This window comes from Xyrauchen texanus, chromosome 9 (genome assembly GCF_025860055.1).
Source record: "Xyrauchen texanus isolate HMW12.3.18 chromosome 9, RBS_HiC_50CHRs, whole genome shotgun sequence".
Lineage (NCBI taxonomy): Eukaryota > Metazoa > Chordata > Actinopteri > Cypriniformes > Catostomidae > Xyrauchen > Xyrauchen texanus.
Window position 1 is genome coordinate 40615674 of NC_068284.1, and position 24525 is coordinate 40640198.

At 37.7% G+C, this 24525-nt stretch overlaps 1 protein-coding gene across 1 annotated transcript; it reads right to left on the reverse strand.

The window, feature by feature from the left end:
- Positions 1-831: 831 nt before the first annotated feature.
- On the reverse strand, positions 832-24503 carry LOC127649517 (protein FAM102B-like). Its single transcript, XM_052134661.1, has 11 exons — positions 24269-24503; positions 22232-22352; positions 22085-22114; positions 21860-21976; positions 20745-20791; positions 16627-16727; positions 14455-14568; positions 13461-13677; positions 13226-13362; positions 7242-7305; positions 832-7010 (listed from the first exon to the last, which is right to left on the reverse strand). The coding sequence occupies exons 1-11, from the start codon at positions 24412-24414 to the stop codon at positions 6968-6970; spliced, it is 1137 nt and encodes a 378-aa protein (XP_051990621.1). The 5' UTR covers positions 24415-24503; the 3' UTR covers positions 832-6967.
- Positions 24504-24525: the final 22 nt, after the last annotated feature.

A 24525-nucleotide genomic window follows, 5' to 3' on the forward strand; every position in this document is an offset into this window, starting at 1 on the left:
ATGTTCAAAGGGAAACATTTGAACAGTTCACCCAAATAAGGATGCCGTTTACAGAGGACTTGGCAACACGACCCTCCAGCCAGTGCATGACTGCAGATGTCTTGCAGATTAAAATCAATCTAATAAAATTGAAGGAACACTTAATTGTTAATGATCTAAGCATTTATTTTATGAATGCCACCTGTGCACCATTTTCTTATTGTGTGTTGAATATTTATTACACATCTATTGCGTAGCCATGAATACTTTCAGCTTTCTTTTTTATTTTTTTTTAAATGTACAGTAATTTCAAATCAGATGATTGTAATATGCCATCCAGCAGGTCTTTTCCAGGGAAGTCCCTGCATTTTCCTACAGGACAACTTCAATACTGCCCAGATTTCAAGAGCATGGCTGTGCAAGCAGAGAGTGTGGGTGCTAGATTGCCCTGCATGCAGTCCTGACCTGTCTCCAATTGAGAATGTGTGGCGCATTAAGAAGCACACCATCCGGCAATGAAGACCCCATACAATTGTGCAGTTAAAGACTTACATAATGGATGAATGGGGAAAATTCAGTCTTCAGTGCCTAAATGCTTAATAAGTGTTATTACAAGAAATTGTGATGTTTTACAGTGGTAAAAACTCAACTGTCACAACTTTTTTGGAGTGTTATTTCAACTCGTCAAATTGTTATTAGCCTCAAATTGCCCGTCTCAACTTTTTTGGAGCATGTTGCAATCATCTGATTTGAAATTCCTGTACATTTTGTAAAAACAATGAAATTCACAAGGTAAAACATCATATAATATGTAGTTGTTAGTGCTTTCAATATATCAAAGGGTGAACTTAATTTACAAATCACTCCTTTTTGTTTTTATTAGCATTTGGCATTGGGGTTGTAACCCATTGTTCTTGTTTTCCCTCATACACAGCATTCTACACACAAATATACGTTTTATAATATACAACATGAAATCCCATAAATTGCACTTTTTTTTTTTTTTACCCTCCATTAAAATATATATTCTTTAAAATAAATCTTGACATTATTAAACTGTATAAAACGTCCCACATTTTATCTGTGATGGTGACCGTTTTCAATTCCACCATGCAGGCATTTGGTCCCATTTTTTGAACTATTGTGATAACTAGACTGTGTCTCATTTGGAAGGCTGTGTCCTCCGGAGGTCACAATTGTCTCGTTTCATTTTTTTTTAAACTTTTTTTATTGGGAATGCAAAAAAGGTTAACAATTGTATACATTTAATTGCATATACATAAAAGGCATTTACAATAGATACAAAATAAGAAAAAGAAAGACAAATATAATTATGAAAAATGAAACAAGTCGATGATGTATGCGGCCGACAAGTGCGACCTCCGGAGGACGTAGCCTTCCAAACGAGACACAGTTATCGTCTATTTTTGTACATAAGAGTACCAATCAAAGCATTTCCGGTTAATTTGAGCTAGCAGAGCAGCTGTCTGTTGTCAAAGCCATCTAACCCTGAACATCTCCGATTTGGCCACTAGGGAGAGCACTGATTTCCCGAAAGCCCACGATATATATTTTTTATTTATTATTATTGCAAAAAGTAGAACTAAAATGCCAGGGATATACATGCATAAACATTTAAAAACATATTATAAAAGTATATAAACGTTCTAAAAGTCACAGAGTGAACAGGTTGTTAGGGCTTTAGAGTTGCTGGAGGTAGCAAGAGTAACCAAAATAGATTTTCAAATCCTTACAAAATATACCAAAAGAGGGCACAACACACTAAAATGTAAATTTGTGCATTAAAAATTTTGCTAAATAAATAAATGTATAATATAATATGTTATAAAAATGATAACAAATATGACATCTTTGTATGATACAGGAAAAACAGACATACCCGTATAAAGTTACAAAAGTCTTTCCAAAAAGTTGCTGTATGTGTTCACTCCCAGAAAATATAAAAGGCAGACTCCTCTTCAGCAACACAGAAAGCAAACAGGGGGTAAAGTTCTGGATATATATTTTTTAAATAAAGCTGAACAGGGTAAAACTGGAGTAGGAATTTATAGGACACATACTTGAACTTTTTGGTGATCAAATATTTATGTGACTTTCTTCCATGGGACGTCAGCAAAATAGTAGCTCCAATAAGACAAAATGGATGGGCCAAATTCTGAACATTCTGAACTTTCACATTCTGAAAGAGCTGACTAATTCTCCTGTTTCGAGCAGAAGGATTGGATAAGAAGCAAACTTTCCCTGTTATGGTTTCAAAAGGATGTATTACAGGCATTACAAAGAAGACTGAGATCTAACTGAATATGGTAACAACAATGTGGCCCCATTAGGGATGGCATTCATTTCAGCAAATTCTCGTGGATTAACAAGTATGGTATACATCTTAAAAAATTTGAGTATGAAAGCAACTTGCCATCAGTATTTATTAATTGAGAAACCAAAATTATGTTTTTTTTTTTTAACCAATCTGGGGGAAACAAAGACTTATTTTTATAAAGAATGTCCCGGTTATTCCAAATAAAATAATGGTGCGGGCTGAAATTATGCTTATAAATCAGGTGCCAGGCCAGAAGTGTTTGCTTATGAACATTTGACAATTTAAGGGGCAATTTAGAAATACTGTAATTACACATCAATAAAAAATGAAGACTGTCACTGTCAAAAATGTCATTGGGAAAGGTGTTCCAAATTAAATCAGGATTGGTCAAGAATTGCTTCAGCCAGTTTTCTTAAAGGTATTGTTCAAGGAGGCAAAATCTATGAAATGTAGACCACCACAGTCATGATGATTTATCACAACAGATTTTTCCAAACATAATGTTTCCATAAAAAGTCAAAAAGCATTCTGTCAATGTCTGTACATACAGATTTATCAACATGCAGAGAAAGAGCAGGTAAGGTCATTCTCAAAATACCCTCAGCTTTAACAAGGAGAGTCCTTCCTCTTAACGTTAAATCTCTCTGTAACCTGGAATTAAAGTTCCTTTTTGCCTTTCCAACCACTGGGTCAATGTTCAATCTACATCTGGCACTATCATCCTTAACATATAACTATGCCAAATATGTCCCCTGTGTCTTAACTGGGATACCACACAAAGAGGGAGAAGGGCAGGTTTTAATAGCTTAACAACTCACATTTATCAAGATTTAAAGTTAGGACAGAAGTTTTGGAAAATTATTTGATATAGTCGATAGCAATAAGGATCTGTGATTCTTTCAAAAACAAAGTTGTATCATCTGCTCACTGGCTGATAAGAATATGTTTGTCAGCAATAACAATACCTTGCAAATGACTACTCAAAATAGAAGATGTGAGTTGGACAGCTAAAAGAAACACGTAAGGAGACACAGGATATCCCTGACAAACTCCTCTTAACAAATCAAATCCTGATTTAAGATTGATACAGTAGCCATTTTTGTAACAAGTTCTAATAGATTTACAGGAGTCACCAAAACCAAGCTTAGTAAAGGATTGTAGAATAAACTCATTGTGACAGGGTGGAGGGTGGGGCCAGGTTGTGATCATACACACCCGGTCCCTTATCATGCTAATTAAGCCTCCGAGAGGGATAAAGGCTTACTGTGGAAGGTGGTGTGATGAGAGAGAGATCGTTTATGGTCAGTTGACCGTCATGTTTGTGTTTGTGTCTTTTGTTTAAGTTTTTCATTAAAATATTATTTATATTGTCAAGCCGGCTCTCGCCTCCTCCTTGCCCGTCTAAATCCCTTTACACTCATGTTCAAGAGCGTCAAAGGCTTTGTAAAAATCTAGAAACAAAATAAAACTTTCATCATTAATCAGTTTGGCATAGTCTAATAAATCAAAGACAAGACATGTATTGTTAGCTATATGTCTTCTATATAAAACCTGATTGGGTCTCATCTATAAAAGAACCCAGGACAAGCTTGAGTCTTTTGGCTAAAATGAAGGCTAACACCTTATAATCATTACTGAGAAGACAGATGGGATGCCAATTGTCTATCAACAAGATGTCTTTCCTAGGTTTAGGTATCAAGGTATGTAGCCCCTGTTTTAAACTAGGAGGGAGAGATTCCGATTGGAGATTTTCCAAAAATATCTCAGGCAAGAACATTGCCAGCTCTATAACAAAGTTCTTATAGAACTCAGCTGTCAGGCCATCCGTTCCAGAGGACTTGTTGTTCTTAAAACCTACAATAGCCTAAGTCACTTCAGCAATAGTGAGACATTTGGAAACTTCTCCCTCCAGAAACCAATTAAATCAAATTTGTCCATGAATATTTTCCATTTGGAATTAGGAGAAGCAGAGGGGTAGTCTGTTAATACTATTATCAGGAACTGTTAAAATCCCCACCAACACAAATGAATGCATCTGGCTGCATATTAAGTCATAACAGAATATTTTCTCATATCTCTTCAAACAACCGGCCTTTTCCTGAGAAATGAAAGTGCAGCATAGTTCTAGCAGGAAGACTAGCAGCTGTACATCATCGCACCATTAGCTGGGTAATTCCTAGCCAATCACATGCAAGCCGTTGCTTTATAAGTCTGCTCACAATCTATCACATTGCTGTTTCAGTGTGCTAACACAGCAACCTCCACCACCCCACCACCACCAGTTGAGTCCCGTCCTGCATGGGGGTAGGCTCCTCGCCCCTAACTCCTATCTCCGGCAGGATATGACGGTTCTGAGTACAACTTCTTCGGACCGCCAGACGTGGCCTACCCCAAAGAGAGACATTACTTTTCTGTTTTATATTCATCAAATAAATGTCATCTTGAATTTCACTCAAGTCTGCAAGTCTTCTTGATAGAAGTATTGTAACCATAAATATTTATCATTATCACAAAAAAGTGATTAAGACTAAGTACTAATAAAAGAAAGTGCCCCTTAGGATCACTGTAATTATATAAAACTTCCCCAGCAAATTGGTTTTCCATGAGCCATTCAAATATCATCTCCCCATTGATTTTTCCAAAATGTAGTATCATTACCAATGGATTGAGACTCCTGTAAAATAAAAAAACTGTTCTAAATTATTTTGCATACAAAAACAATGCTTTACATGTAACATTAAATCGTAACCCCCTGGCATTGAGAGAAACAATGGAAAAAAACATTCAAAAGAACACAACAAAAATAACAAAGAACAAAATGACCAAATTAGCTCAACTCTCAGTAAATAAAAGTGCACCTGTAACTGGCTAGCAAAATCAGATAAATCTGCAGCATAAGAAAAGTCAAAGTAAGATTGAGCAAAATGTTAGCTTACATCCACCAGTCATAACAATCAACCATGTTACAGTGGGTCGATTTCAGTTCCATCAATGAAAGCACGGTCTCACGCAAAGTGAGCCATTTTTCTCCCCTTTCGAGCTTTTTCGACAGTCAGCCAGAGCAACTAACTTCTTTCCCGATCAGAAGCGATACGATCTTCAGACAAACGATGTTGGCATGCAGAAACTCCTCCGTCCTCGCTGCTTTCATACTCCATTTCTCCTCTCCCGCAATGAAAACTGAATAATGATAGGTCGAGTTTGTGAACTATTTGGGAGCCTCATCCCAATGTGGGATGTCCCTGTGTCCATTTTGTCTGCTAGAATTTGTCCTCCACCTGGTAACGTTGCGTCACAGATACAGATGGATTCTGCTCTTATATCCTCACCTTCCCTTTCAGTTACACCTTGTAAACGTAGATTCCAGCGACGGAGTATCTTTCCAAATCCATGAGATGTTGTTAGTAGAATCCCATCTTCCCAGAGCCCACGAATGCGTCTACTTGCACTGATCCTCATGAGGTACTTCAGTGTTGAAATAGTGCGGCCCACTAGTTTCCGGTTAAATATGTTTACATGCGCCGTTGTTGCCTAGTTCCCGAAACGGCACTTAAAATGTGTGTTTGAAAGAGCATTTTACAGTACAGATCTTTTCAGAGGGAGAAGAAATATTCGGAACAGTACCGTGTACAGCTTCAAAATTCAGTGGAAGAGCAGTTTTTTCTTTAATTCAGCCCAAACTGATCTGAGAAAGCAATGGCTGGTATATACTCCAACCAAGCGCATTTCACCGTTTCTCCTCACACGGAGGTCTGTGGCAGACATTTAACCACAGATCAGCTTGAAACACTAATGACAAAAGGTTAAAGGAGACAAATCAGCACCAGTGGCGCTTTTTGAATTAAACAACTACGTGGTTCAGTCACTGCCATATTTAATGTGTGAGGAAGGAGAAAGATGCGGTGAACGCACGCGTCAACCTGTTTTTATTAAATGTTTTAATCTTTATTTTGTATCACTGTTTCACTGATAATTACAGTATATCGATACATTTTGAAATGCAAATGCATAAACAGCAGCTAAAGATAACGAGTTATAACATTTGAAATGCAGTTATTTATTTAATTTGATAATAAAACTGCTTCATTCTGTTCTGAGTTACTTTAAAGCATGGTCAGAGTAAAATAACAGCTAAAGTATTTACAAATAAATACATCTGGGACATTTATCCAAAGAAAATTCATTTGCAATCGTTGTATTGTGGAATTTATCGTTGAATCTCAACTGGTATGAAATATCATTAATGAATGAAACGGATGATAATGAGACGGGCAGACTGCTGCAGGTTATATATATATATATGTTTGATTTATTATTCAGGAGCTGAATTTAGCTACGTTTGAAAACAAAAAATTATATTTAGAGGCAAATTTCAGCGGATTGCAAAATTGCGATGTCGCGTTTGCAGCATAAATATGATTCATTGATTTTATCAACTGACAGCCCTAAAAAAAAGAAATAATCTGCCTTCCCTTAATAAATCTCTGCATGTAGGTGCGCTGAATGCTGTAACCGGAAACGCCTGAGCCGCACCACTTAGAACACAGAAGCAGAAGTGCAAATAGTCCATTACTGCTTGTGATCGAAGAGAACTGCTGTCCCCACGTTTAACACAGGATGTTACATCACCTTCCCCCACAAACATTCAGTCTAGCGCTTTATAACCACCTGTTCAAAAGCCCCAGCACCAACCCTGAATGATGGAAAGAGAGAGCGAGAGGGCAAAGGCATTACATTACAGAATTACATTGTCATATTTTTATTACATTTTCAGATCTCTTGTAATATAATAACTATTTCTCAAATAATCTACAGTTAAAAATGCCACAATGACCTTGTATTACACAAGGGGAGCATGGACCGATAATGCCAGTTGGCATGGTCACCTTGCAGATGGGATTTTACTTAACGGTACAGTACTCACCTAGTGTGCTGAGTGCCCAATGCAGTGCTTCCTCCTGGTCCAACAAACAGCCGCAGACCCTCCTCTACAACACACACACACACACACACACACACATGTTGTGTTTCCATGTTTTATGGGGACTTTCCATAGACATAATGGTTTTTATACTGTACAAACTTTATATTCTATCCCCTAAACCTAACCCAACCCCTAAACCTAACCCTCACAGAAAACTTTCTGCATTTTTACCTTTTCAAAAAACATAATTTAGTATGATTTATAAGCTGTTTTCCTCATGGGGACCGACAAAATGTCCCCACAAGGTTACAAATTTCGGGTTTTACTATCCTTATGGGGACATTTGGTCCCCACAAAGTGATAAATACACGCTCACACACACACACACACACACACACACACACACACACACACACACACACACACACACACACACACACACACACACACACACACACACACACACACACAAACACTTTTAGACTTTAATAAGTCAGTGCAAAAGATTAAAAAAGTACAAATTAAACTAAAACAACAGATCATTCGTTAATAAATCCAAGATTGTATTAATTAAGATATTGATTTTACATGGGATGTCATTTGAGAACAATTCGCTCACTTTTGTCTTGTCATGTCAGTGGTGCTTTCTAAGGCAAACAATGCTATTACTATTGCTCAAATTTTAATTAAACGTCTTGAGTATTAAACTTCGGCACATAACTCATCCCACACTATTTGTGCTTCGGACATGAATTATACCTCAAATTGTGTGGCTTGTTAAGAGAGATGTGCAATTACTTTTCTAAGCAATCAGACTTTTCACATGGAGGATGATAAAACAAGTGAAAAAAAAATCCACCCAAGCGACCATATAGCAACGTGCAAACACCGGAGCTTACACTACGCCTACATCATATGCCGGAACTCGACTCTCTTGTGAACGTGCGGACGGCTGTTACCGGAAGCCAGTGATTATAGTTTATAAAGTTATAAATATGAATATTTTTCTTACAAAAACACTTCACTTCAGAAGGCCTTTATTAACCCCATAGAGCAGTATGGATAACTTTTTTGATGGATGGATGTGCTTTTTTTGGGCTTTAAAATCTATGGTACCATTCACTCCCATTGTAAAGCTTGGATGAGCCAGGATATTTTTTATATAACTCTGATTGTGTTTGGCTGAAAGAAGAAAGTCATATACACCTAGGATGGCTTGAGGGTGAACAAATTATGGAATAATTTATCATTTTTGGGTGAACTAACCTTACTCATAAAACCTACCAATACCAGCAGCAAATGTAAATCAAATGTAATGCAGCAAATGTAAATCTTGAAAGAATTTTGCAGAACAACATGTACTTACACAATAAATACATCATATTGTATGTGTTTTAATGTTAGTACATAGTAGTCAAAGACACCTGATATAAAGTGTGACCGTAAAAGAAGTGGAAGTGGAAATTGCAAGTTCTGCATGATGCGGTCTCTATTTGTTAGAGACGGTGGTAACCATAACAAACATTCTGTTTTTACAAAACCACAATGTGGTCCATGTTAATGTGCAACTGCATCTCTGCAGCACACGCTGGAATTTTGGATGCATTTCCTGTGGATGTTGAGGTGTGTGGACAATTTCTGAATGTCTGTACATTCTGCATTCAAGAGTGGTTGAACATGGCTGTATATTTGTATTAATACCTAAAACATTTCCATATTTTAAGAGTAATTAAAAAAAATGCTACTGTAAAAATCGTTAATTGGTTACATAAAATTTACAGTAAAAATTAGACAATACATGTAATTTTATGGTAAAATTTGAAAAATATTATAAAAAAAAGCAGATATGTACAGTTTCAGAAGATTAGTGTATCAAGTTTATATCATTTAATAAAATGATAGTGGTCCCTTTTTTATATTTTACAGTGAATTTCTGGCAACTCCAGTATGTGTGTGAGGGAGTTAATGTTGAAATGTCATCATGTGTTTGTGTGTGTGCTCATATGTAGATGGGAAAGATATTCAACGTTATTTTTCTAAGGGAACTTGTGGTTCAAAATATGTATCATATATAGGTGTTTATTTAGGGCCAAGCACTGAAGGTGCATTGGCACCTATCATATCTGTTAGTCTACAACCCCTATTGCAAAAAAAGTTGTGACAGTATGAAAAATGCTTACAAAAAGTTTAAAAAATAATGAGTGATTTGTTTATTGTCACTCTATGCTATATTGAAAGCTCTATAACTCCACATTATATGATGTTTTTCTTCTTTTTTTCTTTTTTTTATGTACAGCAAGTTCAAATCAGATGATTGCAACACTGAATATTTACTGGGATAATTGATTGGGATAATTGAATATTTACCTCTGTGAAACATCACCATTTCATCTATTAACACTTATTAAGCATTTGGCACTGAAGACACAAGTTTGTTAAGTTTAGAAAGTGGAATTTTCCCCCAATCATCCATTATGTAGGTCTTTCTGCACAATTGTACGGGGTCTTCGTTGCCTGATCGTGTGCTTAATAATGCATCACACATTCTCAATTGGAGACAGGTCATGACTGTAGGCAGGACAATCTAGCACCCACACTCTCTGCTTACACAGCCATGCACTTGTAAACCAGGCAGAATGTGTTTTGAAGTTGTCCTGCCGGAAAATACAGGGACGTCACTGGAAAAGACAGTGCTGTATGGGAGTATATGTTGCTCCAAAAATACATATTTGTCTGCATTCATGGTGTTCCCACTGATGTGTGAGTTACCCATGCCATGGGCACTGACACACACTTGGCCCATACAGACACTTAACTTTTGGACCTGATAACAACTTGGATGGTCCTTTTCCTCTTTGGCTCTGAATACACTACGGCTGTGTTTTTCAAAAACTTTTTGAAATGTGGACTCATCTGACCAAAAAACAGTTCCACTGTTCTACTTTCCATCTAAGATGAGACCGAGCCCAGAGAAGTTGCCAGCGCTTCTGGACAGTGATGATGTATGGCTTCTGCTTTGCATATTAAAGTCTTAACTTGCATCTGTGGATACAGCGGAGAATGGTGTTGACTAACAAAGGTTTACTAAAGTAATCCAAGGCCAATGTGCATTATAACAATTACAGATGAATGACGTTTTTAAGATATTGACATCTGACGGATCAGATATCACACACATTCAGAAATGGTTTTCGTTTTGCCCTTTACACACCAAGATTTGACTAGATTTCTTGAATCTTTTAAATATATTGTGCACTGTAGAGGGTGAACAGCCCAAAATCTTTCCAACTTGTCTTTGGGGAGCATTGTTCTCAAAGTGCTGGATTATTTGCTGAAGCATCTGTTGGCAAATTGACAAGTCTTGAATGATTTTTGCTCTTCAAGGACTAGGCTGTTTCTGGAGGCTCCTTATATACTGACATGATCTGACCTGTTTAACATCTCTTGTTTCACATATGACCAAAAGAGTTCTAGTTCCTATCAGAAAGTAAGTTTAGCATTAAGTTTTCTTGGTAAAAATGGATCCTCTTTATATTAGGAGTCTTTGACTGCTATGCACTTAAGCATTTAATACAATGTACTTATTATGTACATTTGTGTAGTTGCATTGTATTGACATATAAAGTACCTGCAATCAATTACATCTGTAGTTACACTTTTAACCTTACCCTTAAACCTAACCCTATCCCAACCCTTACCCTAACCTTACTCATAAAACCTACCTATACCTCAGCCTCAATAGCAGCAAATGTGAATCTTGTAATAATTTTGCAGAACAACATGTACTTATACAATAAATACATCATATTGCAAGTGTTTTAATGTTAGTACATAGTAGTCAAAGCAACTGATATGAAGTGTGACCATAAAAGTTGGAAATTGCAAGTTCTGAATATTGCTGTGTCTGTTTCTTAGAGATGGTGGTAACCATAACAAACGTTCTGTTTTACAAAACCACAATGTGGTCCATGTTAATTTTTGGTTGCATATCCTGTTGATGTTGATGAGTGTGGACAATTTCTGAAGGTCTGTACATTCTGCATTCAAGAGTGGTTGAACATGGCTGTGTGTTACCCATGCCATGGGCACTGACACACCCCTGGCCCATACAGACACTGGCTTATGGACCTGATGCTAATAACAGCTTGGATGGTCCTTTTCCTCTTTGGCTCGGATACCGACAGCTGTGTTTTTAAAAACTTCTGACCAAAAAACTAAAGTTCCACTGCTCTACTTTCAACCTAAGATGAGACAGAGCCCAGAGATGTTGGCAGCTCTTCTGGACAGTGCTGATGTATGGCTTCTGCTTTGCATAGTAAAGTCTTAACTTGCATCCACAGATGCAGTGGTGAATGGTGTTGACTAACAAAGGTTTACTAAAGTTATCGCAAGCCCATGTTCATGATAACCATTACAGATGAATGCCATTTTTTTAAAAAATATATAAATTCAGAAGGTAAATCATTATATTATTTGTAGCTGTGGTGATTTCAATATAGCAAAGGGTGAATATCATTTACAAATCACTCCTTTTTGTTTTTATTAGCATTTTTCATACTGACCCAACTTTTTTGAACCCCAGAATTAGGGCTGTTTTATTGTAAATATTCTTCCCTTCTTGAAGGTTATGGCAGCCCATAGAACTGTACAAAGGAAAGTTATGTAATTTGGCACACTGACAGAGGAAAGGCTAAACATGTACCAGCAAATTCCGGATCGCTATCTTTTCAGCCATGTTCACATTGGCAGCAGCTCGCAGCCACAAAGCAACAGGAGACCATTCATTTTTAATGAGAGCTAATAACTTTTTATTAATTTGGCCTATATGCTTTATTCTCGGTAGCGCAATCTTTTATTTCTAATGTGAATGAAAGCGAGGCTCTGAGGGATAGAATTACCATCTCTTCAATGGCACACACAGTATACAGCTGTAAAAACCTCCTAGATCACATCTAATTTTCCACAACTCATGTTGTTATGAGTTTTTGGTCTACTGAATGTTCTTGGAAAGATGTTTTCAATGTTTTGTCCACAGAATGATCCAAAAACCCTTTAAACTTCAGTACAGCCCATTGAAGAGACTGTACTTCTATCCCTCACATCCTTGTTGTCATTCCCATCAAAAATCAAAGATGGCGCTGTGTGAATAAGGTCCTGGTTTCTTCAGATTTCTTGAGTAATGCAGAGAACGATGACACCAATTTTGGCATGGCCAGCCATACTTCCTGTCCACTGTTTTGAATTTAATTGAAAACCTACTTTTTCTAACTCCACCTTCAGCGTTCATCAGATTCTCCCTAAATTTCTGTCAGAACTGCTTCAGACCATGCTGGCAAAAAGTGATGTAAATTAATTGCTGCTTGCAACTAAATCATGTTTGTGTGTATCCTCCCTGCCACAGTCACACTGGTTATTATTTAAAAGGACATATTATTCACTTTTGTAGAATTATATCTTTCCCCTGAAGTACACTTATAATTTTATTTAAGGTTTATTGCATCAAAACAGTTAAATTAAAACAGAAATGTTACTTTACATGTCCATTTCCCAGCCTTTTAATAACCCTTGGAATTAAACCTGCAGTTTATGGAACAGTGCCTTTACAACTGTACAATATAAATGGCCTCTTTTATGATTGGCTAATCTGTTTGCATGGAAATGAGTTGCTGAATATGAAATTCATTTCATTGATATTTATATTTTTGACACACTCTAAATGACACAATTTTGCAGCCTTGTTTCAATAAATGGTCTGATTGGACTGGGGAGGACGTTTTTAGTTGTGAAGGAAACTACCTAGTACATCAAAATCTTTATTTTCTTTTATTTCAAATGAAAAGGGAGAATTCTGTTTTCCAAGATATGGCCCATTAAACACAGGATTATAGCATCTGATCAACATTAATGTGCTTTGTATATTTTAGTCAAGGATGTCTAATAAAGGTTATAGTTGAATGTTTAGAGTTTGTGAATGAGAATATTACCTTCAGCACTAGAGTCCAGCATGCTGTGGCTGAAGTCTTGGCCCTCTAGGATTTTCTCAATGATATCATCAGCATCCACTCTGGTAGCATCCACTCTCTTTAGCTGAGACTCAACTGAGTCCTGCTTTACAGGGTATCTGAAATACAAAGTCATTCATTGATGACAAAGACATCACTGACAAAGACGTCAATTACAGATGCATTCTCAGAAGTCAAAATGATAGTTCACATTTACCTGTTGGCTGAGTTGCCACTGTGTGATGGTGTAATTAAGTGTTGGGGTAAAGGTGTACAGGCAGGTGGGAGGCACTCTCTTTCCTCACTGGGCTCTGGTAGGCTGCCAATCCCTGTGGAGGCGCTGCCAATCCCTGTGGAGGCACTGCCTACAGATAAATTCCTCCTATGAGAAAGCTCTGTCAGGCTAGAGGAGTGGGAGTGACCCGTGCTGTAGCCTATAGGAAGGCCCAGATGGAACAATATTAGTGATCAATCAAATCTCCAAAATAAGCACATTTCAATGCACAGTCTTACACCAAATATGCTTAGTAAGCCGTCAATGTGAAACGTCATGTAAACACCTTCAATGTTTTTCTTTATCAGGGTAAGGTCATAAACTGCTCAAGCATATACAGATCGACACATGCTGATTTTTGCCCATTACCCCAGTTTTGATTGTAAACACCTTTACCAGTGTTCTTACCGGTTTATCTAATGTAAACAAGTGTTGTGCATGTGCCTGTTCATGTTTTGATATCAAAAGCAGAGAATGCGGTATGATTTAAAATCTCATGTAACACGATTTATTGCATTGTGGGATCCACCTTTCAGCTGGTTGGTTGACAAAATAGTTTTTGGTGTTTTAGCATCACCTTTCCAGCTATTCATTTACATTTAACAGATGCATGACACAAAAGAATCGCATATGTATATTTGATTGGTCGGCAATTGTTTGTCACCAGGAGAGGAAAAAATATAGAAATTTTGTTCCTGGAATGAATAGTTTGCTAGAATTGCATTTTTCTGTTTTAAAGGGAAAGTTCACCCAAAAATATAAATTCTGTCATCAGTTACTCATGTTGTTCCAAACCCTTATTACTTTCATCATGAGGGTGAATAAATGATGGCATACTTTCCTTTTTTGGGTGAACAATTCCTTTAAAGATTTGTTTTTGGTAAAAATGAATATACAACATTCCCTTCTGGTGCTAACAGGCTGGAAATTAACAAACCTGAGAGCTTGGACTGCTGGCTGGCATAGCTTGAGGTTCTTGAGTGGCCACACTTTCCCAGTTCATTCGGAACAGAAGCAGAACCTAGATTGGAGACACTTTTTCCTGGGTTTTCTAGAATAAAAAGATCAGAGGATTATTAGGTTCATTGTGTTTATGGTCTGAATGAGTGGCGAGCATTCACTACACTTGCAGGAGCAATAGCTCAACAAAACATGTAAGATTCTTAAAGGGATCTTTTAGCCAAAAATGAAAATTCTTTCATAATTTACTCATTTACATTTCATTACTTTATATTGAAAAAATGCAAGTTAATGGTGACTGAGACCAACATTCTGCCAAACATCTCTTTTTGTGTTCCACGGAATAAAAGAAAGCCCAATGAGTTTATAACAACATGAGGGCGAGTACATTATGGCATAATTGTAATTCTTTTGTGAACTATCCCTTTAAAGGTGCAGTCAGTAACATTTGGACTGACAGTGACACCTAGCGGCTTGGATGCAGTATAATTTAAAATCAATAGTTTTCAGTTTCAGATGCCATTGTAGAAATGTAATATTCACAGTCAGTCATAATTACTTTAATCAATGAATGAAAGTGTCAAATGACAGGATGGTTACAGAGATTAGTATTCGGCTGGTCATGTGATTCTAAAATGGCAACCCATTTTATTCCATGTGGAATAAAACAGCTTTTAATAGGGTTACTGATATGACTGAAGTATTCATTTTAATGAGAGTGATCATGATTTCCAACATACACTGATCCGCCTCAACATTAAAACCACTGACAGGTAAAGTGAATAACGCTTGTTATCCTGTTACAATGACACCTGTCAAGGGGTGGGCTATATTAGGCAGCAAGTGATTTTCATTTCTTGAATTTCATGTGTTTGAAGCAGGAAAAATGGGCAAGCGTAAGGATCTGAGCGACTTTGACAACAGCCAAATTGTGATGGCTTGATAACTGGGTCAGAGCATCTCCAAAACGTGTCTTGTGGGGTGTTCCCAGTATGCAGTGGTTAGTACCTACCAAAAGTGGTCCAAGGAAGGACAACCGGAGAACCAACGACAGGGTCATGTGCACCCAAGGCTCACTGATGCGCGTGGGGAGGGAAGGTCAGCCTGTCTGGTCCGATCCCATAGAACAGTCACTGTAGCACAAACTGCTGAAAAATGTAATGCTGGCCATGATAGAAAGGTGTCAGAACACACAGTGCATCACAGCTTGCTGCCTATGGGGCTGCGTGGCCGCAGACCTGTAAGAGTGCCCATGCTGACCCTTGTCCACTACCAAAAGCGCCTACAATGGGCACGTGAGTGTCAGAACTGGACCATGGAACAATGGAAGAAGGTAGCCTGTTCTGATGATTCATTTGTTCTTTTAGATCAAGTGGACGGCCAAGTGGGTGTGCGTTGTTAACCTGGGGAAGAGATGGCAGCAGGATGCACCATGGGAAGAAGTCAGGTTTGGCAGAGGCAGTGTGATGCTCTGGGCAATGTTCTGCTGGGAAATCTTGGGTCCTGGTATTCATGTGGATGTTACTTTGACACATACCGTCTACCTAAAGATTGTTGCAGACCATGTACACCCTTTCATGGCAACAGTATTCCCTGATGACAGTGGCCTGTTTCAGTAGGCCAATGCAGGAATGGTTTGAGGAACATGACAAAGAGTTCAAGGTGACTAGGCCTCCAAATTCCCCAGATCTCAATCCGGTCGAGAATCTATGGGATGTGCTGGACCAACAAGTCCGATCCTTGGAGGCCCCACCTCGCAACTAACAGGATTTAAAGGTTCTGCTGCTAATGTCTTGGTGCCAGACACCACAGGACACCTTCAGAGGTCTTGTGGAGTCCATGCCTCGATGGGTCAGATCTGTTTTGGCAGCACGAGGAGGACCTACACAATATTAGCCAGTTGGTTTTAATGGTGTGGCTGATCGGTGTATATTGCAAAATTACAGTTCAAGTCTTTAGGAGTTAATTGTTTTAACAAGGAAAAAGTGCACCTTTAGGCAGGCTACCATGGTAATACGAGATTAATTTTAGGATGGTTAACTAGTCTTTATGAGAAATAAAAATGTATTATGTATTGTTGGCGGTCTTCTTTGTGGGTTTGGATTGGTGGTGGTCTTGTGTGTGGGTTTGGATTGGCGATTGGCGATACCTGTACAAATTTGAGTTGCTTTCTGTGTTTCTCCTCTTCTGTCTTCATGAAGACACTCTGCATCTACTGGAAAACCAATGGTCATTGCAGTGGATGGAGGCCTGAAAGAGTAAAAAAAACATTTGGACACATTTATGTTTTTCACAAAAAAGGGGGGATGAACATAGAAATGCATTTTCTAGAATGTTTTTTATGGTCTCAGTTAGAAATGTTTTATAAATCCCAGTGTTGTTTAATTATGTGAAAAGCTTATTGTCTACCACCAGAAGAAACTTAGCTGTAGAATACTAATAATAACAGTTCATCCACACAGGGATATTAATCCATAAAGCACTGATTTGGTGTTTCCTGGCTTTAGTACCTCTAAAACCAACACTGACAGAGAAGTCTGACACACTACCCAGGGCTAAAGGCATTTCAGGCAGAGTACAAGCACTCCCACATGCACAAGCACACACGTACACCCCAGCAACACTTCTCTACACATCTCACAAACACACACTCACTCATAGGGAAACGCCACCAAACACTCTGATTTGTGTGTGACTATTTTTGACAACCATCCAGAGTGAAGGAATGATACATCTCTCACTGGGGCGTGATTCACGCACTTGTGACGACAGAACTGTAAACACACTCACACACACACACACACACACACACACACACACACACACACACACACACACACACACACACACACACACACACACACCTCTTTGTTGAGCCCTTGTTATTCATATCAGTTGCTAATCCACTGTTAGAACAACACCGTTGTTTCATGGGAGATTTTGTGCCAGCTCGCTTATATAATTAAATGAAACACTTTTTTTTAGAGTGTCTGGGTGCTATATGACAGACCTTATCTTACTCCCAATTAGATCTGAAACTACACCAACTACAACAGCTTCAAGAACCTATTTAAATGCAATCAGACCAACATGAAGATCAAGTTTCAAGTGGATAAATAAAAAACTAAATTATGTATACAGTGTATATGGGGTGACAAAAAATAATTCGATTTTTTATATAGTTTTGCATTCCCTTGCAATAGGTTTTTTTTTTTTGCAATCAGTATGGCATTCCCTCACAATACATTTAGCTGTCTCTTTCAATAATTTTGCGTTCCCTCTCAAAAATGTTGGTTTGCCTCATAATAGCTTTATCCATCCAGTCCGAAAATTAAATAAGGGAGAATGTACAGTCAGCCAGTTGTTATTGCAAAATAAACCTGAAAGGGTGATCAGGACCCCGAAACACTTCTGTTGTGTTTATTTTGTAAATAATGATATCTGACTGCTCAATATACAGCTCACTACAGTGCCAAATAAATAAATTCATTTTATTAGCTTGCTCATAGAAATCACACAGTGAACACAGATTACCCATTCCCGGCTATGTGGTCGTTACTCAGAAATATCAGAGCACTAAATGGTGCCATTGACCAATCAGAATATAGTATTTCAGAGACCTGTGTTATAACTATGGGTTTACAACAGTAACTATGTAATGTGTAGTAAAAATAAAGTAACCACAAAATTTACCATGGTTTTACTGCAGCTGCCATATTTTAACCCTGATATTTGTAATAATATAGATAGTATATTATTATATACACCCCCCAAAAGGCAACAGAAATACTAATCATTCTGCCAAAAAAACAAAAAAAAAAAAACTAGTGCTGAACGATTAATCGAAATAAAATCTAAATTGCTATATGACGAAATAACGATATACACTTCTGGACATGCTCTAGCATGAAAACCAGCTATTTAAAGTAAAGCCTCTAAAACACTTAACCTCAATTTTGGTGACTTGTCCACTTATGCTAAATTGTTTGTGAAAAATCTGGGTGTTTTATATGATAGTGCGCTTATCAAACAATCATTCTGTTGTCAAATCAATTTTCCACTTACGTGTTTTGGCTAAAGTAGAGTCTTTTCTTTATTTCAAGAACTTTGAAAGGGTGATCCATGCCTTTATTTCAAAAGTCTTTACTACTGTAATTCTCTCTATATAGGAATTAAACAATCATCTTTTGCTCAGTTCCAAATGGTTCAGAATGCTATTGCCAGGCTCTTGTCTGGTGTACGGAAACTTTAAAACATTGCACCTAATTTCTCTGCACTGGTTGTCGATTCATTATAGAATTTTATTTAAATTACTACTCTTTTTTTTTTTTAAACCCCCAAACAAATTGGCACCAACTTACATCTCTGACCTATTGTCTGAACACCATCCAGTGAGATCTCCTAGGTCTTCCAACCAGAAATTTTAAACTGTACCAACTGAAATAAAGAGGTGACTGTGCATTTGCTGTAGTAGCACCCAAGGTCTGGAATAGCCTACCTATTTTTATTAAAACTGCCTTGAGAGTACATAACTTTAAATCAAAGTCTAAAGTATTTTGCATTTTCCCTTGTTTTTGAATATCTATTTTTATGTAGTATACATTTATATTTTTCTACTGTAATTGTTGTACAGCACATTGGTCAACTGTTGTTGTTTTCAATTGTGCTCTATAAATAAAGTGACATTGACTTTAAAGCCTGCTGGCTATTTAAAAAAAGGCATGAGCCAACCAATGTTTCCAATGAAAATACATCAACAGGCCAAAGAAAACTGCACTCATCAAGGCACTTCAGGGGGAATTTAACGTATTAACTTATTATTGGGATCCAAAAAATAATGATGAAAGTTGGTTGAGACCCAAACACAAAGTGGACAAAACCGGTACAGATACAATGTAAAGATGTGAATATGTCCCCTTTCTTCTGTGGAACACAAAAGATGATATTATGAAGAATGTTTACACTGCTCTTTTCACAATGAATATGAATGGTATGGGTGCTGTCAAGCTCCAAAAATGACAACAAGCACCATAAAATTATCAGAAGGGAAGTCCATTCGATTTATATGCAATATTCCAAATCTGCTTTACAACCAAATAAATCCATAACTAATTTTCAGAGGTTTCAGGGTACAGACACTGAAAAAAACACTGCGTAACTGACTAAGAGACACCAGGAAGTGGTTGAATCAGACTTCCTGTGTTCAGACTCTGTGTTCACGCAGTCCCAGACATTGGTGTCAGACAAAAAGTGTTTTATGACAGAAAAACTCTACCACAAACACACTGGCACACCCGCAGAGATTGAAATAAATACAAAAGCATCACAGCATTTGCCTCTGCTGTTTGGATACCGTTTCAATAAGGTAATTCGGCTAAGACCCGTTTAGTCTAGTCTTGATTTCCATACTCCAAGCTGGTGTATGCTGGTCTAGCTGGTGGATCAGTAAAGCCATGTTGTTCACCACCAAAACTTAGCTGCTGAGACCGTTTGGCCAGCAGGGTATTTCTGGTGAAGCAGGTTGACAAAGGAATTCTTGCTGTTAACCCTTAAATGCATACCTCGGGACTTTATTGGAGTTTTGACCACACCTCTTCCTCAACCAATTCCTCAACCTTTCTCTTCTGAATAGTGTAACAAAATATATATTTATTATACCTGCTTGATAACCAAATATGTATAAGATCATTAAAGACCTGAGATATGTAATATTGTCACTTTTTTGCGCTTCCATAAATCATATTTTAATGTGCGTTTCATAGGACAGGATAAGCTATATATTTTTTGTTTATTACAAGACAATCAAATGACTACTTTATCACATAGATTTTCTGTGTGACAAAGGTGTACACATACATAACTGTAGTATGTGGAAGTAATGAATCTTGTTCTATATTTGTTGCATCATCTCTTTGATATTTGAAAATTAAAGCATACAAATAAATCAGAATATATTCTATTCTATTATTCTGAAATTGTCTTGAAAATGTGACACTATGTGGGAATTTAGTAGATCACTTTGTGAAAGAAAATATGTGCTGGGTCGCTGAAGACCCAAGTATGTAATAATGTTTGGTGAAACACCCATGCATTTAAGGGTTAGTTAAGTGCATAGTGGGGATGCCAGCACATAATTATACAAAACATAACATATGCTGGTGATCAACTGGACAAATTCTACATGTTACAGATAGCTGTTTTATTTAATATGCAAAGAATTTCATCCTTTCTCACAACACAATGGCTTAAAAATAAGGGCAGACTTACGTTTTAAAGCAGGGATCACCCGACATTAGCTGCATATTGATTATCACCTGGAGAGTGAGAGTGAGATTAGGTGAGTGAGAGTGAGATTAGGTGAGTAGTTACATAAACAAGTAGCTCGGTCTAAATTTCCTTTTCCATTCACAGTGCACATTCATTAGTACTCATAAAAACACCTGTTAAGACATTCAGCCATATGACATGTGGAATTTGGGCATTCTTTGAACAGCTCAAAGAGTAGGTGGAGGGGTATAGAGTGGTGGAATTCTGTGGGAGCTGTGAACAGCTTCAGGCATAGGTATTGGATTGGAACATTTTTCTACACAGGCTGGAACATGCTATAAATAAACAATATGAAGCAGAACAGGGAGTAGCATGGCCCTCACACACCCCCTAGAAACTGCATTTAAATAAAACAAAGGCTAAAATATAGAGGGATCTCAAGACAAAGGGTACAACGTCCTGATGTTTGTGTGTGTGAGTTGGAACTCTCATTATAAAGTTGGTCCAGCTATATATACAGTATGTGTATGTGCTACATGATCACACAGGAAATCGACATGTTGCTTCGGATTGTTTATGTACCCTGAAATAAAAACCTTTCTGACCAAAAACTCATAAGCGCCACCCCCCATAGGCCATTTTTGCATCGGTGAAAATGTGTTTACGTTTCCCTCTAGTACTACTGCATTGTGCAAGCAACCTTTGAGACACCGGTTCTGGTCCTATGGAGACCAGGAAGTAATAACGTTCATATAAACAAATGGCTAGTGCAGTTAAGAAGTGCATTTTCGCTCTAAAATTACATTTTTACTCTACTGATGGTTAGGTTTAAGGTTGGGGTTTGGGTTAGAGCATATGGTTTGATAAAATATGCATTCCTGTTAACTGTAATACATCATTTACTAAACTAAAACAAAAAATAACTCGCTTTTGAAGCCACTCTGTGAACATTCCTCTCGGAAACTTCATGGAGCTCACTCATTCCCATACCTTCCAGCTTTGAACGCTGGGAGCAGTGGTTCGAATTTCGCTAAGCGCAGACCGATTTCAGCAGCAAAACATTTGTCCAACTGTCACCGAATTCACAGTGAGGTAAGTCTGGCATGTGAGTGTACCTTAAGTATAGAGTTATCCTGACGTGTGTTCTTTGTGTTGTATCCCTCCAGTAGACAGCGCCGTGTTGTGCTTCCTGATCCAGCAAACTCAGCCAGGTTTAAATCAGCAAAGCCTAGCTGTATGACACACAAACACACACAATAGTCAGTGCCAGTGATCTGACAGAAGAAATCAGAATTATGCCAGTTCTACACAGCCATTATGTACTAGTAGAGAGGGCTTACCTTTGCAAATGTTTTCCCACCTTTTACCTCCTTGATAAAAGAACAAACTGAAAATTAATCAAAACCTCATGCAATCCAACTAAATTTGTGCAAAAAGCTACTGATCCATAGAGGCGAATTTTTAAATCAGAACATGTTAAATCATACCTTTCTTACAGATACCCGGAAAACACAAGGGTCCAGTATGCCTGTCGCTGCATTAGCGCTAATCTTGCATAAGAAGGATAATCTTTTTCTCCATTTAACACAGTTAGACAGAACCGGTTCTCTGCAGGAGAAACCAGGAGAATGAGAGACAAAGAGAGTGAGATTATGGATGGATGGGTGGGTGGGTGTTATATCAGGTCTGATTGAGAAACACTCTACATACTATAATGAATATTTCTGAATACTGCTTCCTTTAATTGGGGGTTCTCACTGACTGTTTGTGTGTGTGCTCTGTACTCATTTGAAAAGCTCTTCCATTTTCTGTCAGTACATATTTAATCTGTCGTGACACACAATGCAATACCAAATCCAAAGGCAATCAAAAATAACTCTGTCTGCAGTGTTCAGGGTTGGGAGGGTTACTTTTTAAATGTATTCCACTACTGACTGAAAAACACAACATATTCCGTTAGATTACTCAAGGTCAGTGTATAAATGTTTTCCGTCTGAAAGGACTAAATATTAAATGAAACAATAAAATAAATAAAATGCAAAATAATCTCTTCAGTAATCAAAATACTTTTTGAATGTAACTGTATTCTAAATACTAATCATTTAATTTGTAACTGTAGTGGAATTCAGTTACTTATATTTTGTATTTTAAATATGTAATCCCTTTACATGTATTCCGTTATTCCCAACCCTGGCAGTGTTTAATTTGGAACAGAGAAACAGCTGGCATTCGAACAGTTTGGAATGTCTACTGTGGCAGCTCCCTGCCTTACCTATCAAGGAGGAAGCGGGAACCGGGTGAACAATTCACATAGACTTTAATAACACAAATGTTTCACGCAGACACAACATAAAAGTGCTTTTCAGCACACAAAACAATGACGCACACACACACAGCGGTTGCATGCGTCTCTCTCTCTCTCCCTCTCTGGCGTCTCCGGCGCCTCCTTATCTCTCTCTCCCGCTAACTGGGGCAACTCAGTGCCAGGCGTGTATCTCACGGCCCAGCCATGCCCTCCTTCTCGTCACATACCAATTCAGGCCAGGGAACCAACCGGCCGGACCCACTCCCCTATGAGTTGCCCCTTCGGCCATTCCGCTGCCGGCTGGTCTTCCCCACCTCCTGGGAACATGAGTAGGATGAGGGGAGGAAGAGGGGAGAGAGAAAGCGAGTGGGAGAGCCTGTGAGAGGGGAGAGAGAGAGAGAGACAGGAAAAAAAAAGAAAAACACTCTGGTTCCTGACCACAGTCAAGTTTTATCTATTTGCAACACACTTTTCAAGAGCTTAAAGCTCTTAATCGCTTGCAATACATTCAAAAACAAAACCAGACTTGTAGCTTGTGTAATTAAACCAGGCTGTTTGATTTAGTACAAGAATAAATCTACCTCTGGATTGGAGATCTAATAGATCTAATAAATCTAGATTTCTGTAACTAACATTACTTTTGTTTTGTTTTTTGCTTTTAAAGCTTTTGTTTAACCATTAAGTTTCCAGCCGATGCTGAACTTGACAAGCACTCATAACTCAATAGTTTTACAGTTTTATATACTTTATATTATGTTAGAACAAGGATGACTGTCTGGGTCTTTTAAAAAAATCATTTTTGATTTAACAAGTTGATTTAATAGTCAATAAAGCTTATCAATCGCCTCCTTTAAATCTTAAAATCTTTACAATATTTCCTGTTTGTGTGAGTAACCATGCTTTGGCCCAAGAAAGAACAACTTTTACTTTTAGTTTCATACAGAAAACTAACAAGAGACAAATGCCCAGGGCTTAAAAACAAATTTAAGAGTGTGCCCGTTAAAAGTGTTGATTAAACTATAGAAACAATAATGATAACCGTGCCAATTATATTAAAACTTAATTTCTCAATAACTTTTATCTGAAAATCTTTATTTGGAGAATTAACAGTCACTTATGAAATAGCATAAAGCAAAACTAATGGTTGAGATAATGAATAGTTTAATATATAAAATGCCTTATGACCAAGTTAAAACTTAATGAAGTGTGTTTTTCTCACCTCGATGACTCCTCCGAAAAGCCACCGTCCGTGAGTCGGACCTTGCAGAACAGAACTCCATTCACAAAAGGAACAGATGACAGCTCCTCCAACTCCACGTCTACTTTAAACTTAAACCTCTTTTTCTTCATCAAGATGAAAGTCATTGATCGAATATGTGAAGCTAGACAGATTCACTAGACAGCTATACCACACGACTAGTTACAGAGAGAAGAAACGCTCAAGGTTTGACGCGCCTCCAGTGTTAGATGAAAAGC

Coding starts and splice junctions, on each gene's coding strand:
- LOC127649517 (XM_052134661.1), bottom strand. CDS start 24,414: ATGACTTTCATCTTGATGAAGAAAAAGAGGTTTAAGTTTAAAGTAGAC. Junction 22,353..24,268: donor TTTTCGGAGGAGTCATCGAG/GTGAGAAAAACA, acceptor TTTCTCCTGCAG/AGAACCGGTTCTGTCTAACT. Junction 14,569..16,626: donor AGCAACTCAAATTTGTACAG/GTATCGCCAATC, acceptor TTTTTATTCTAG/AAAACCCAGGAAAAAGTGTC.